Here is a 14,466-nt window from a genome sequence, read left to right as displayed (position 1 = left end):
CACCTTTTTTAGAAGTCATCTCGGCCGCTAGGATTTCTTGGCCGCTAGGAATTCCTCGAGTGCTAGGAATCCCGCAGCTAGGAATTCTTGTCCTCTAGAAATTCTCGGCCGCTAGGAATCTCTCGCTAAGAATTCTTGTCTGCTAGGAATTCTCGGCCGCTAGGAATTCCTCCTTGGCAAATTGGGTGAATTTTGACCACCCCAAAACAACCCTACATCATTTAATTTCTATAAATAACAAAAAATGACAACTGGTCCTAGTGAAATTACTTTTGATTACTAAATTACTTTGATGCCTTATTGAGTATTTTGAGTTTTTTTATGAGGTTTTGAGGTTGGGCTTGTTTTAAGAAATTGATGGCAGTTTTGTAATTTATAAAAAGTTAAAAGCCTATTTGTTATGTTGTAAATGGGCTTTAGATGTGTTTCTAGAATCCATTTCATATAGGGTATTTTTATAATTTGGGCACATATATTATGTATAATAAAGAATCCTCCTTTTAAATAACTTCATTTAAAAAATTGAACAATTTGACCCAAAAAAATTGAAATTTCACAAATATAATTTTGTTCCAAAAGAAAACAAACAACATAATTGAAACACAAAAGGAGGATTAAAACATATGTCTACCTCATTCACTATCTCCAAAGCTCCTCCAAAGGTAATTGATGAAATCATGTTGGAGACTCTGATGCACATGTGGAGATCAAACTCTACTATGACGAATCATGTAATCATAAAGAGTCTGCCCATCTTGGTGGTACTCGTATGTAATGATTGCCTCTAGCTCATATTGTCTTGCTCTGGCCCTCCTGGATCGTTGCTGACACTTATCCTCATCATCTGATTCCTTTTCAACATATTCGTACTCATCCTCTACAATTATGTTTGCAAAATTATACATGTCATCATGATTGAGTCGAGGTTATCCTTACAATAGCCCACCAAGCCTATTATAAATGCACTTTCAACATCCTTCATGTACGCTTCTTGCATTTGTGTAAAAAGTCTCTTCTTTGGGTTATCAACAGAAGAGATGGTCTTCACCAAAGTAGCCCAACGGGGGTAGATCTTATATGCCAAATAGTAGTCCAAATGACATTGATTTTCATTAACAATATATTCAACATGAGGAGCCACTCGATGCTCTACATCATTGAAAAATGAGGAACGAGCTAAAATTTTGATATCATTGTTAGATCCAATGGCTCCAAAACATGCATATCAAATCCATGTGTTGTACAAGGCCATGACCTCTAGCACAACAGTGGGAATTTTTTTTTTGTAACCGGTAAACTGGCTTGCCCAAGCAAATGGGCAGTTCTTCCATTCCCAGTGCATGCAGTCAAGACTTCCTAAAATGCTTAGGAAGCCTTGATCGATCGCTTTGTGCAAAAGCCTATAAAGGTCAGCTAAATTTGGAGATCTGAGGTACCATTATCCATACATGGCTTCAATAGTGGAAGAAAACTTACATAGTAATTAAAGAGTTGTGCTTTTACCCAATCAACAGTACTCTTCAGTCACGTCAGACGAGCAGACAAAAGACAACAGTTAGCTTCTGCTTAGGGGATAGCCCTTGTCGGCTGAGCCCGTCTTTTTTTGAGTGAAATTATGGCTCGTGGTTGACAACATCATTCAAGATGTGGTAAATTTTTTTTTTAATATTTAATAATAATGATGCAAATTAAATTAATAGACGAGTAAACTAAAAAACAAGAAAATAAATGTAAAAAATAAGTTCGAAGCAACAATAAACGTAAATTTAAGTAAGATTGAAACAAGAACGATATGAATGATAAATGCAATAAAGTAAAGCAATCTAAAATTAAATTAAACTTAAAGAAAATTCTATAACAATTAAAAGTAAAGCAATAAGCTTGAATCTTAAAACAACGTAATGGAAAATGCAAGAAATTAAACTTACACTAACAAAAGCGAAGAACTGATCTAGTCTACTTGCTTGGAAGATAAAAACCTAGACTAGGGATAGAAAAGTGAAAGACAAAAAGTAAGTTTTTATGTCTAAAGTCGGGGTCCTACTTCCTTCATCTGATGAGGTTTATATAGGGGCATCCGTCAACCCATGGGCTAGCCATTAAATGACCAAAGGTCAACTTCATTCAAAATCTTTCCTTGTGTGGCTTCCTAAATCGGCGGAATTTATTTGAATGAGATCATCGGATTGCAAATCTGATCACTTGATTCTCTCCTCCTTAGGAATGTTCCAAATTGACATCACTTTCTTTGATTGCTTTCCTTGGATGGATCTTGTCACGTGCATGAAAACATCCGGAGGTTTTAGGCCTACTTTCGCGAGTTCGGCTTGAACCTCCGAGGACTTGGCTTGACATATGGTGAGATATCATGGCTTCCGGAGTCCTAGTCTTGATTGAAAATAATCCATCGATGTTGGGAAGGCATAAGAGCCCAATGAATTGTGAGAGCTTTCTTGACGTATGACCAACTCGTGACGAACCAATAAAATCTTTGAATTAAGAAAACACTTAATATACCAATTTTAATAAAACTACATATATGATAATTAATAATTATATATGTAAGCTATAAAAGGCTTATTAATAACGCCCTAACCATAAGATTTCTTCTTTACTTAATATACTTTATATATCTGTTCTTGATCATATAATCATCCAATTTGGCCAACCAATTTGGTTATTCAATTTGGCCATTGTTTTTGGCTGGGCCGAGTGACTAAGCTACAAAGAGCTTTTGAATTATTCTTATAAGGTGGGTCCTAGACACTACTTCTATCTGTTAGATAAAAAATGTAATTAAGAAATTAAAAATTCAACCAACATAATCTCACTCTTATTTACATATAAGAGTTTTTATTTTTAGTTGAGTACGACCCATTCAAGATAAAAATATCTCTTAATTATAATCTCTTTGGAAAGAGAAAACCCTTTGATTCCAATATGAAGAATGAAATAAATAATGAAATTTGACTTGATGTTACGGCTGCATCCAGGGAACCCTAGACTGCCTACATACCCCATTTTGGGGATCAAGCCTTTTGTAGTTCTCACATAATTTGATTAGACTTTCAAGGAATGAATGACCCCTTGAAAGAATTTGTGGTCTGAGAAATATTTTATGGAATTTGGATGAATGTGGTTGGACCAAGGATTCAATTTGATTTTGTGGTTGGAAAAGTGTTTGGGGCGAATTTGGTTAAGGACACCAAGGATTCTGTTTGGACTTGCGGTCGTATCTGGATTGAATTTCTAAATTGCCTATTGGAATTTGATCTCCTTGAAATTGCATGGTAGATGACCCATAAGAAAATTTGAAATGGTTTTGTACCATTTGAAAATTTTGGGATTTTCGTATCAATTATTTGTTAATTGATACATTTTTATTTTGAAGGGAGTTTTGGACAGACCAATTTTGATTTGAGGAAAAGGTTCATCAAACTTTATTTGATGGTTATACCAATTATTTGTTAACTAGTATTTTCTAACACTTGAGAATTGTCAATGGTTGGCTCCATTTAAACATGTGGGGGTTGTTATCCTGTTTGCACACTTGAATTTGGAAGATGACCCACTTGCCCTTCATCCTTCTTTGACTATTTTTTGGATATTTGGCTGGGAACATGTGAGTTCCTGCATGTTCAGCAAAACCAATTGGTTGGGCTTTGGGTTTGCTATCTTCACTAAACAACAAACTTTCCACCCCACTTTCTTTCTCTACTTCTTCCTCCCTTGATTTTGCTTTGATCTGCTATTGGATTTGCCTTTATTTATGACTTTTGGCAAAGATTAAGATGGGAGGAATAATGGGATTTCCAAGATCGGTTTCTGTAGGTTTTTCTTCTTCATCAGATAAGCTTTTTTTATTTGTTCTCCTGTTTGTCTCATATTGCCTTCTTCCTCTTTCTTTGGTTTGTGTCTGTGTTCGTTGCCTATGAACACCTGCAAGATTTTCATCAAATATGCCTATGAACACCTGCAAGGTGCTCATAGCACTCAATAAAGTGGGGTTCTTACGGAAGCCCATCTGTATATTTTCACAATAGGGAGGTCCTTTCGAGAGCTCCTTCTTGTGTGATTTCTTGAGATTTCTATAAAAGCAGGGACATGATTCTTCAATTTTTTTAGAGAATGATGAATTTCTTTTGCTTGCAATAGTCTCATGAGACTTCTTTGACAACAAAGACATGGAGGAATTTCGCAGTGCACATTCTCAAAGCCTTTATGGCAGACAACAATGGAATGGGACTTTGCTGATTCAATTCCAGAGAACTTGATATGAGAGCTATTTATTGCTTTCATAGAGAAATGTGCTTTCAAGATGTCGGCATCCATACGGAACTCATGATCTACCATTTACAGAGGCTTGTTGGATTGAACTTTATATCGGATGTTTTTGAGCCGCAAAGGAATAACCTGTACTGAGAGACACCCTGAAGTTTTACAGCAAAGAATGAACTTTATACCTTGCCTTTCTTCTCTGATTGCTCCTGTCCTTTTGTTTCTTCCTTGATTTTTCTGTTATTTGAAACTTTCTGCAGGACCTTGGGTATCGTTTCTTCTTGCTTCAGTATCAATTTCTGAAGCACTTTCTTGCTTCTCAGGTCCTCCCTTCTTTGCAGCCCTTGGTTCCTCTCTGCGTTTTCTCTCCTGCCTCCCCCTTTTTTTTGGTTCTGTTTTTTGCCTCTTTTCCTGCAGTACCTCATTTTTTTAAGAGATATTTAGTGATATACCCATTTCTAGCACTAATATTATAAATAAACCCTACACAATTGAATTCCTATAAACAAATCCAAAAAAAATCCAAAAAATGATAGCTGGCCTTATTGAATTTAATATTGATTATTAAATTACTTTGATGCCCTATTGAGTGTTTTGGGTATTTTTATGAGATTTTGGGGTTGGGCTTGTTTTAAGAAATTGATGGCAGTTTTGTAATTTATAAGAAGTTAAAAGCTTTTTTGTTATGTTGTAAATGGACTTTGGGTGTGTTTCTAAAGTCCATTTTATATAGGATATTTTTATAATTTGGGCCCCCATATTGAGTATAATAGTGAATCTCCCTTTGTTTAACCTCTGTACGTTCATGTCTTTTATAGGCAAAAGATGAATAGCAGTTGGGGAAGCACGTTTGCTAAGTGGGCGGCCTCTCTGCTGAATGGAGTTGCAGAGGATAAACACGATCTCTTCCCACCTTTTATTTTTTATTTGTTTTATTTTATATTTCTTTTGAAAACTAAGCTTATCTCCTTTTTAAATTCTAGAAGGAACAATCAACAGCCTTAAATATCAACCTTCACGTCTTGGTCTTTTATCCTGGGCCTCTTTCCTTATCATGTAATTTTTTGTGTTCAACACTATCATTTTGAACTTAAAGCATTCTTAGGTCACAAAACCATTACCCAAATCCAAGGACCATCTTTGGTTTCCAAACTCTTGCCCACCTTGAAATTATCAAAGTGACCCACGTGGGTTTTCTTACCTTAGCGACCTTCTGACTTCTTCTAGCCAACTCCTTGGACATTTTCCTAGCCAAATCTTCGACCTGTTCTCTCAGTCAAGTCCTTGACTTTTCCTCCATTATCTAGCCAACTCAAAAGGCCATTCTTTTGGCTATTTTGTTTATACTTATATATATATATATATGTAGTACTTTTATTGGGTCTTCAAACCTCCTTCAACATACTCCTTTCACACTTTCAAAAGCTTCAGCTACCATGCCATTCTAATCCAGCCACAAAATTTGTGTAATTTAAGTACCTAAGAGATGGGTTGTGTCCCAACCACAATATATCGAAGGTGGAGTTCAACAATGGCTTTTTCTACCTCAACCCCAATTTTGTCGTCTTTCTTTATTCTACTCTTATCTCTTTGTCATTTATTTATATGTCATTTCTTGGAGAAGACCTTGATTCTTAACTAGAATGTACAAATCCAAGAAGACCAAAAGACTTGGCTACTCTTCTCCACAAGGTGGCTGGTGAGAATCCTACGTTCCCTTGATCCTTGGCTAACCCCAAGCCAAGCTTGTGGGTTTTGTCATTCAATTTATTTCTTATTTGGTTATTGCTATTATAAATAACAATATCTTTGTTTTGGCTAGGCCGTTGGGTTTTCATTTGACTTGGTATGAGATTAAGACTACTTGACTCAGTTTGAGATTGGAAACCACACCCAAACATTGCCCCCTTGATTCCTTGGCCTTCGATTGGTGGAGGGTAAGTAATCAAAATTCTTACGACTATTTAGTTTTCTCTAGATGTTTCAAATTCATGATTTACTGTAGCAATTTATGGTGTTTTGAACTAAATTGATGTTTAGAGAGATACCCTAATCAATTTTTGAGAGACCTTGAACTTCATAACCGTTAGAAAACCTAGGCATTATAATTCCAATTTGCCTCTAAATGATCATATTATTCAATTGATTTCCAGTGTTCATGTTGGTTTTCCTAGCAGTGGGGTGGATAGATGTATTTAGCAATTCACGCATAATGGTTTATTTTTTGTTAAGTCAACATATAGCTCTTTTCTTCTAAATGAGGTTGTAGCTAAATGGGATTGGCAGTTTATTTGGAATTTGCTTCCCCTCCCAAGGTTAAAATTTTCCTTCTGATTGTTTGCCATCAGAAGTTACTTACTAATGTACAAAGGAAGAAAAGAGGAGTCACTCAGATTTCTTCATGCCCTAGATGTGCTTATCCTATGGAAAATATTGCTCATATATTTAAGGATTGTCATCTCTCTCTCTCTCTCTCTCTCTCTCTCTAGCCATTTGGAATGGTTTTCGAGTTGAGGATAGGTTTATCCCTGATGGGATGGCTTTCGAAGAATGGTTATTAAGAAATTTGCAGCCTAAAAGGAAGGAGTATAATGGTTTGCCTTGGCCGTTAGTTTTTATTATATGCTTGTGGTTTACATGGAAATTGAGATATAAAGGTGTGTTTGAGCAGAATTGTGTCATGCCTAGTGAACCGCATTTCATTTTTCAGTATGCTTTGGAGTGGTTTAATGTTGTCAAACCACTTTCTCCTACTTCTATGTCTTCTATGGTTCATCTTTATTGGATAGATCTGATTATTGCAAATTCATTTTCTTTACACCTTCTTTTGCTTAAAAAAAAAGCCACCAACTATGACAATTGGTCAGAGGCCAACCAACAACCAAAAAGCTTCCCTTCTTCTCGTCCACCTGATATTTTGTATGCATAAGTTTGTACCAATCAATTATTAGGCTATGTAAGGTCTCCAATCATAGGCCATAGGCCAAATATAGCCTTAAAATAATGTAAAACTCATCTCTAGCCATGGACTAAAAAAAAAAAAGGGCCAAATTGGGAGGGCCATATTTAGCCATTTAGCCTTCGAACCAGGCCACTTGTAGCCCAACTTTAGCCTAGGCCAAAATTTTGTGTGGGCTCAAAGCATGTGTTACTCAAGAAGAGAAAGTATCATGCATGGGCATCAGCACGAAATATCTTGTGTAACTGCATGTCCAAAGGCTAATATTAAAGGCGCGCTAACCTTAACGATGATGTCAGCTAGCCGTTATTATTATTATTATTATTATTATTATTATTTCCTTTTAATCTTTTAAATGTATTTAAATTCATTTTTTTATATATAAAAAAAAACTAGTTTTGACCAAGCGATAATTTTTCTCTCTCTCTCTCTCTCTCTCTCTCTCTCTCTCTCTCTCTCTCTCTCTCTTTACGTTTTAAATTTATATATAAAATTCTTTTTTCAAACAATACATAATAATGGAATGTATGAGTGTTGTGACAGGACCCGATTCAAATTCCGCTTTAGAATCCGAGCCGGACCCTGTTCGTGTCCGACACCTGGCAGATGTAGGGCACGAATGATCTATTTGCCCTTCTATGCAAAGCACGATAAAATAACAAGGTTGACTTCTACTGAAAAATCGGCAGAGTTTCCATTGTAACTGGCTCAATACCAAAAAAATTTCACCTGCCAAACAAGTATATATGTGTACAACCAACTTCCAGCATACGTATATATACATTTCAACAGTTCAATTCTCAGTCTAGGGCAAAACATCAGAGCAACTACTAAGAATTTACAAAGGAGTTAATCCTTTTACAAAACAAAAATCCTACATCAAAAGAAAGGCGCGGAAGATGGAAAACGGCCTGGTGGTGGATTCCTATGCACGTCTACTGCCTGGGGGCGCAAAACAACAAAAAGGGTGAGTGGACCCAAAAACAAAGTTTAGAAAATAGCATATGAACATACTAACCCCACTGTAAAAACAGTTATACAAATTAGCTTATTCTCTTTATTTCTGAAATCAATGCACGTATATAATTATACATGTATAAGACAATCATATTCATGGTCAACATTACTTTTGAAAACAGTTTAAAACTACCACCTAGGTGTACCCCTTATTTCCTTCAATTCCTAATATCCGTCAATTCCTTGCATCACCATGGGTGACACATACTTGCATGCTTCAGTGACACGAGGTCAGTCCGAGCCGCAACTCGCAGGATTCATGGGATCGTGGTCCACCTGATCCGCATTACTCGCTCTACACGAGTTCGAGTACCAAAGAACTCGTGGGGCAACTGTCAAGCATGCTGACAAAACCGAAGGCAACCAATATAATCCGAAGGCAACATTTAATATCTGGGTACAATGTGGTTTAGGAAAATATAAAGTTTCTAAAGAAAATCTGTTAAATAATTGAATTTCTGTAACATTTAAAATTCTGCTGCCATTTATCTGATAATTAACTAGAATTGTTTTTCCTATACCCTTTAAAGGAGATTTCACTCGGCAGCAAGCAAAATAAAATATTCAAAAGCATAAAACAACTTATAACTGAAACTGAACTACTTAAATTCATTTATAAAAACAAAGAGTTCACTCACTGATAGTCCGTGCTCGCTGGAACTCTTGAAGGTCCCTCATGCGGGTCAACTGGTGACCGGGTGCCTGATTCAATGACCATAATAATACAATATAGTATTAATATAAAAACCCTGACCCCCGGCTCCTAGAAGTACGTGCATCAAATTAAAGTTATTCCTATGCCCATAAAAGCTTTCCTTCCAGTTTAGCAGTATCTTGGGACTCAAAAAGCGTTAAAGTATCAAAAATCAACCTGAGACCCCACGGGTCCATGACCTCATAATATGATCCGGAAGCCGCTAGAAGGTCCAATATATCTAGGACACATGTCCCGAGGGTTTGGTCTCGATCGGACGGTCGGATTGATCACGATCGTGCAATCGCATAATTTCTAAACCCTAGCCCTAGGGTTCGCGATTTCGGAGTATCCGGGACTCCGATTCACGATCCGTCGAATCCTACATGTTTCTGAAATTATCTAGAGTAACATATCTAAAATTGATTACGATCCAATGGCTCAACAGTATTAAACCCGGAAATCGCACAATATGGAAAATCCGTTCGAGACTCAAATGGTATCCAAATTGAGCTCCGCAAATTTCTACGCGCTCGTGACAACCTAAGGATCGCATCAAAATACAGTGCCACTTCACTACTCTCGCCCACGCGCCGCCGCACGCGCCAGCACCGCTGGGTGTCCAAAGCGATTACGTATCGCCGGAAAATCTCAAAACCACGGCTCCAAACTCCTACCCTATGTATAACACCATATTTGGAACCACTTTTGTTCTTGGACCTACCCCAAAAACTGACCAGAAGTGGCTGAACACGAAGGCTGAAAATTGGCCGAATTCCAATTTGAAAACCGAGCTAGTTACTGTCAAAATCGATGCAAACCTACCCAACCATCAGCTAGAGCATGAAAAATGGGTAGAAATTCATACCTTACTCGACAAATTTGGAGAAAAATTGAGGGAGAACGAACGGTTTGAATTTTCGAGAAAAACCACCGGATTTCTGCAAATTTCGGCGACACTAGGGGCGGAGTGGAGCGGCCGAGGGCTGAGACTTGTAGAGGAGGATGAGCTGATTCTTTTGGGACCGGTGTCGACGAAGATGACGGCCGGACGTGGTGGTGGCGAGGAGAAGAGCAATCGGCTGTGTTAGGGGGAGGGATCGTTCGCGCGACGGGAGAGAGAGAGAGAGAGAGAGAGAGAGAGAGAGAGAGAAAAAAAAAACTGAGGGAAGAGAGAGAAATGAGGTTTTAAAATCTGATTTTTTTCAAATTACCATTTCGCCCCTCATAATATTTTAACTGTATTTACTTCGGTAAAGCTCCGATTCGAGTTCACTTTCTATCTACGAACTCGTTTCGTCGTGCTCTACGCAACAGTGTATGTGGAATTGTCAAATTCCTTTTCGGTCAAAAAGTCAACATTTCGTTAATAAATGAGTCCAAGGGCAAAATTTTCTTTTCCTCTTAATAAATTACTAATTAAATATGAATTAAGGTTTGGGTTATTACATGTTGTACCATATATATTAAATGATAAAATATAGAGAGCCCTAAAATATAGCCATGCATGGCTGGAGAGGGAAACATTTAGCCCTACACTATTTTTTAAAAAATTAATATTTTACAAGGATAAAATTATAGTCATTGACTACATTTAGCTCTAATTAGTTTCCATTCTAATCTAGCTAGAGAGGCATTATTAACAAAATTTTAATTATATAGACCCAAACCTCCAAATATTTGGGCTTACTAATTGTTTCCCAAGAGAGAGGATGAATTTTAGGAGAAGTTCCCTAGAATAAATTTCTAATAAGCTTCTAAATATGAATAACAACACATTAAATAAATATTGCGGCATGTTGAGAAGACAAAGGTGTGACAAAATATGCATCGATATAATTTATAAATGACTACAACATGGTGAACTACAAGTTAGGGATGGCAATTGGTCGAATTGGGGGTGGGTATGCCATTCTCATCCCCATCCATGTTAAGCTTTTTTCTCTCATCCCCGCCTTCATACCTACAATATTCATATCAGGGATTCTCCATCCCCACCTTCGATAGGGAATGGGTTCTCCAACCCACCCCATTACAAAAGAAAAAAATCAATATATAACTACTTTGTTGGAAAAAAAAAGCGATAATGAATATATATATATACTTATAAGACAATATAAGAATGATTATATATGAACGGGAAGTTAACTAAATAAATAAGTAGTGTGGACTAAAATTTGTAGAAATTATATAAATATATAATATAATAATATAAAATATAAAACTTAGTCGGTACAATCACTTTAATAAGAGAAGGTGGACCCTTTTGCTAACGAAGATATGCTAGACAATTGTCATGTAGATCTTTATGGTGGGCCTTAGTAATATTCTGTCTGATAAGAAGACAATTTGTACTTATTGTAATTTTACGTTTTCCTGTTGCTTTAGCTTTACTTTTCTTCTGATTAAAGCAAGATGCTCCTGCTTTAACTCTGCTTTCACTTTACTTTTGCAAAAGTTTATATATACCTCATCAAAAAAATTTATATATATATATATATATATATCTTTTAAACGGAAACGGTTCGGGTTGAGAATTAAAATACCATCATCGTCTCTCCCCGAACATCATACCCAAAAAATTCTCCGTACCCATTCCCATACCCGTTTTATGTTCTTCATACTCAACTCATTGGGGTTGAATTCCCCCGAATACCTCGCCATGTACGAGCTAAGGTAAGAGCATGATTGTATCACATGCGACGCACGTGAGAAAAAGATAAAACAGATGAGGCTACCTCTGTCGTCGTCCTATCCACCAATCCATCATCCATCATCCATCCACACTTCCATTACCTCTACTCTCTCTCTCTCTCTCTCTCTCTCAATCTTCATTTCCCAGAACCCTAATTCCCAAATCATGGCCTCCAAAGCCCTGCCTCAGGTATTCTCTCTGTCTCAACGCGTGTGTTTGTGTGTGTGTTTTAGCAATGTCTGGAGTGAAAATTGATGAATTTGTGGTTTGCAGGCTCTGATAACAATGCCAAGAAACCCTACCCATCACCCGCCGGTAAAGCTTGGGTTTTCCGCTTCCTTCTCTCGTCGTTCTTCTTCTAATTCCGCCCGGGTCTCGCTCTCTAGGGTTTCGTCGAGCTCATTTGGGTCCAGCTTCTGTCCCATCGTCGCTGCAATGTCGAGACTGGACTTTGTTGTGAGAGCAGATTCGAGCACTGAAGGTGAAGCTGAAGCAGTTGGAAGTGAAGAGGCCTCGGAGGCCATCGTAGAAGCTGAAGCTGAACCAGTTGTGGAGTCTGAGCCTGAAGAGCCTGAGCCTGAAGAGCCGAAGACGCCCAGAAAGTCTCGGGTTAAGCTTGGAGACATAATGGGGGTACGTTATTTATTTTGTCTCTTTTGCTGCCTAAGCCTTGTTTGGCTGGTGAGAAAATGCAGGAAATAAGAATGACATCAAAGTTGTGTTGAGTTCTGTTCTCTCTCAGAAGATTACTAGGAATGTAGTTTCAGAAAATACATAAATAAATAAAGTGGGATGTCAAAATATGCATTTTTCACTGACTTATCTGAATGTAGGATTAAACAGGCCACTGTGACTAAAGCTGAAACAAACCTTTCTTAATTTGCTTGTCATTTGTTTTTTCGTCATTCAATCCTATGATAAGTGATTGTTAAAATTGAAATTTAATTTTGATCAAAATTCGTCTTTAATTTTGATCAAAATTCGTCTGCTTGGTTAGATATTAAACAAGAGGGCAGTTGAGGCAGCAGTGCAAGAAAGGCCAGTTCCGGACATTAGAACTGGAGACGTTGTGCAAATCAAACTGGTAATAGTGTTTCTGCTAACTTTCTCTTGCAGATTTTAATACCATTCGGAAGTGAATCTTTTGTGATTCTTTTTCTGTGTGACTTACAGGAAGTTCCTGAAAATAAGCGTAGGTTGTCTGTTTATAAAGGCATTGTCATTTCAAGACAAAATGCTGGCATTCACACAACCATTCGCATTCGGAGGATTATTGCTGGAATAGGGGTTGAGATTGTGTTCCCGCTGTAAGTTTTCTTTTATGTATTACTAGTTCAGCTTGATTTTGCTAGAGCATATATATTTATCATGTCTATGGTTCAATAACCTTTCACAAATAAATAGTTGGGCTTTATGTGATTCCCTTGATTCTGATGACATGACTCTGATGAACTTAAGATGGAAAATTGTAGAAGCATGTATGAGCTGGGAGGATGTTGAGCAAGCAAACTTACACTAGTTGTGTGATTGGATTCCTCCCATCCACAACCACCCCAAAATGGTTTATTTTTATTGTATTTCGTATTTAATAAAAGAAACGGGAAAAGAAAATTCTCCAGCAGAATGTGTCAGTTTTCTTACTGTGTTTGATTTTTGATAATGATGCTCAGGCTCCAATTAAAGTTCTTAAGCTTACTGGCTATTTCTCCCCCCCTAAAGCCTTCCTTCAAGTTTGAAGGCAAAGAATATTTGATATCTTCTTTACTCATTATTTCAGGTACTCACCAAACATTAAGGAGCTAAAGGTACTGAGCCACAGGAAGGTTAGGAGGGCAAGGCTGTACTATTTGAGAGACAAGCTTCCAAGGTTCTCAACTTTCAAATGAGAAATAGTACACGGCTCTTGTTTGGTTGTTTTCACTGTCAGAGGAGTCCCCGGAATACTCACATTGTAAGAACTATGTATACCCTGGAATCCATTAATCTGATAGGCGTATCAGTTCTCTCCAATTTTTTGTTGTATCTATATTTTTTTTCTTCTTTTCTGTTGTTTCAGTTCATAATTAATTAGGAAAAAAAAAAAAAGTTTCCAACATCTGCGACATCAAGCTTCCAGTAATGCATGTATTTTATGTTTCCTTCCCTGCTGGATTTCTTCCCTATTAGGTAAACTAAACCTCCCCACCAAACATAAGTTTGGAGATATAAACATCTGTGTACTTGGGTGAGAGTCAAAAATACAGCTCTGTTTCAAGAAAATGTCTTAAATCATTTTTCAGGGCAGGGTTTCCAAATTTCATGGTAAAGATCATTTTACCAGGAAGTTGCTTCGTTCTTTCTGTTTAATCATGGGAAGCATTATACCTTCATATTTTATATAGGTTGGGATGTAATGATTCCTATAAAATAAAATAAAAATATTGCCTTAGAGAGATTATATGACATCATGTTAGTGGCCGCTTCCAAGGGGAAATTTCTAGAGGCGTTTACAAGCCCAATATTGGTGGATCAGCCTGGACGGTACTGAATTGGGCTTCAACGTCCCATAAAGTCCCAAACTTAAGGCCCGTTTGGTTCGCTGATTGTACTTTTTGGGAATAAACTTCTCATGTCTAATCTAATCCCATGACATGGGAATTAAGGATGTTCGTTCTTATATTTGGAAATGTTGGGAAATGAGGAACGTGAAATGACATTTATCTATTCCTATGTTTGGTTTTGTGCAGTATTGGGATTGAAAACTTGTTCCATTTTCCAACTCCCATAACTATTTTTATTAAAAAGAAAGAAATACAAAAAGTTTTTCTAAGGGTAAAACATGAT

The 14,466-nt window shown here is 37.1% G+C and overlaps 1 protein-coding gene and 1 long non-coding RNA gene across 2 annotated transcripts; both read left to right on the top strand.

Annotated features, from left to right (window-relative positions):
- LOC109949114 lies at window positions 3,568-7,552 on the top strand. The gene is made up of 3 exons (XR_002271593.1): window positions 3,568-3,827; window positions 5,097-5,977; window positions 6,101-7,552. It is a non-coding gene; the product is annotated as an uncharacterized LOC109949114 (long non-coding RNA).
- On the top strand, window positions 11,480-13,785 carry LOC18776424 (50S ribosomal protein L19-2, chloroplastic). The gene is made up of 5 exons (XM_007209384.2): window positions 11,480-11,832; window positions 11,917-12,276; window positions 12,641-12,727; window positions 12,817-12,950; window positions 13,421-13,785. The coding sequence occupies exons 1-5, from the start codon at window positions 11,677-11,679 to the stop codon at window positions 13,527-13,529; spliced, it is 846 nt and encodes a 281-aa protein (XP_007209446.1). The 5' UTR covers window positions 11,480-11,676; the 3' UTR covers window positions 13,530-13,785.

This window comes from Prunus persica, chromosome G5 (assembly GCF_000346465.2).
Source record: "Prunus persica cultivar Lovell chromosome G5, Prunus_persica_NCBIv2, whole genome shotgun sequence".
Classification (NCBI taxonomy): domain Eukaryota; kingdom Viridiplantae; phylum Streptophyta; class Magnoliopsida; order Rosales; family Rosaceae; genus Prunus; species Prunus persica.
The sequence above is the reverse complement of the archived record's forward strand: the minus strand, read 5'-3'. Positions and strand labels throughout refer to the sequence as shown.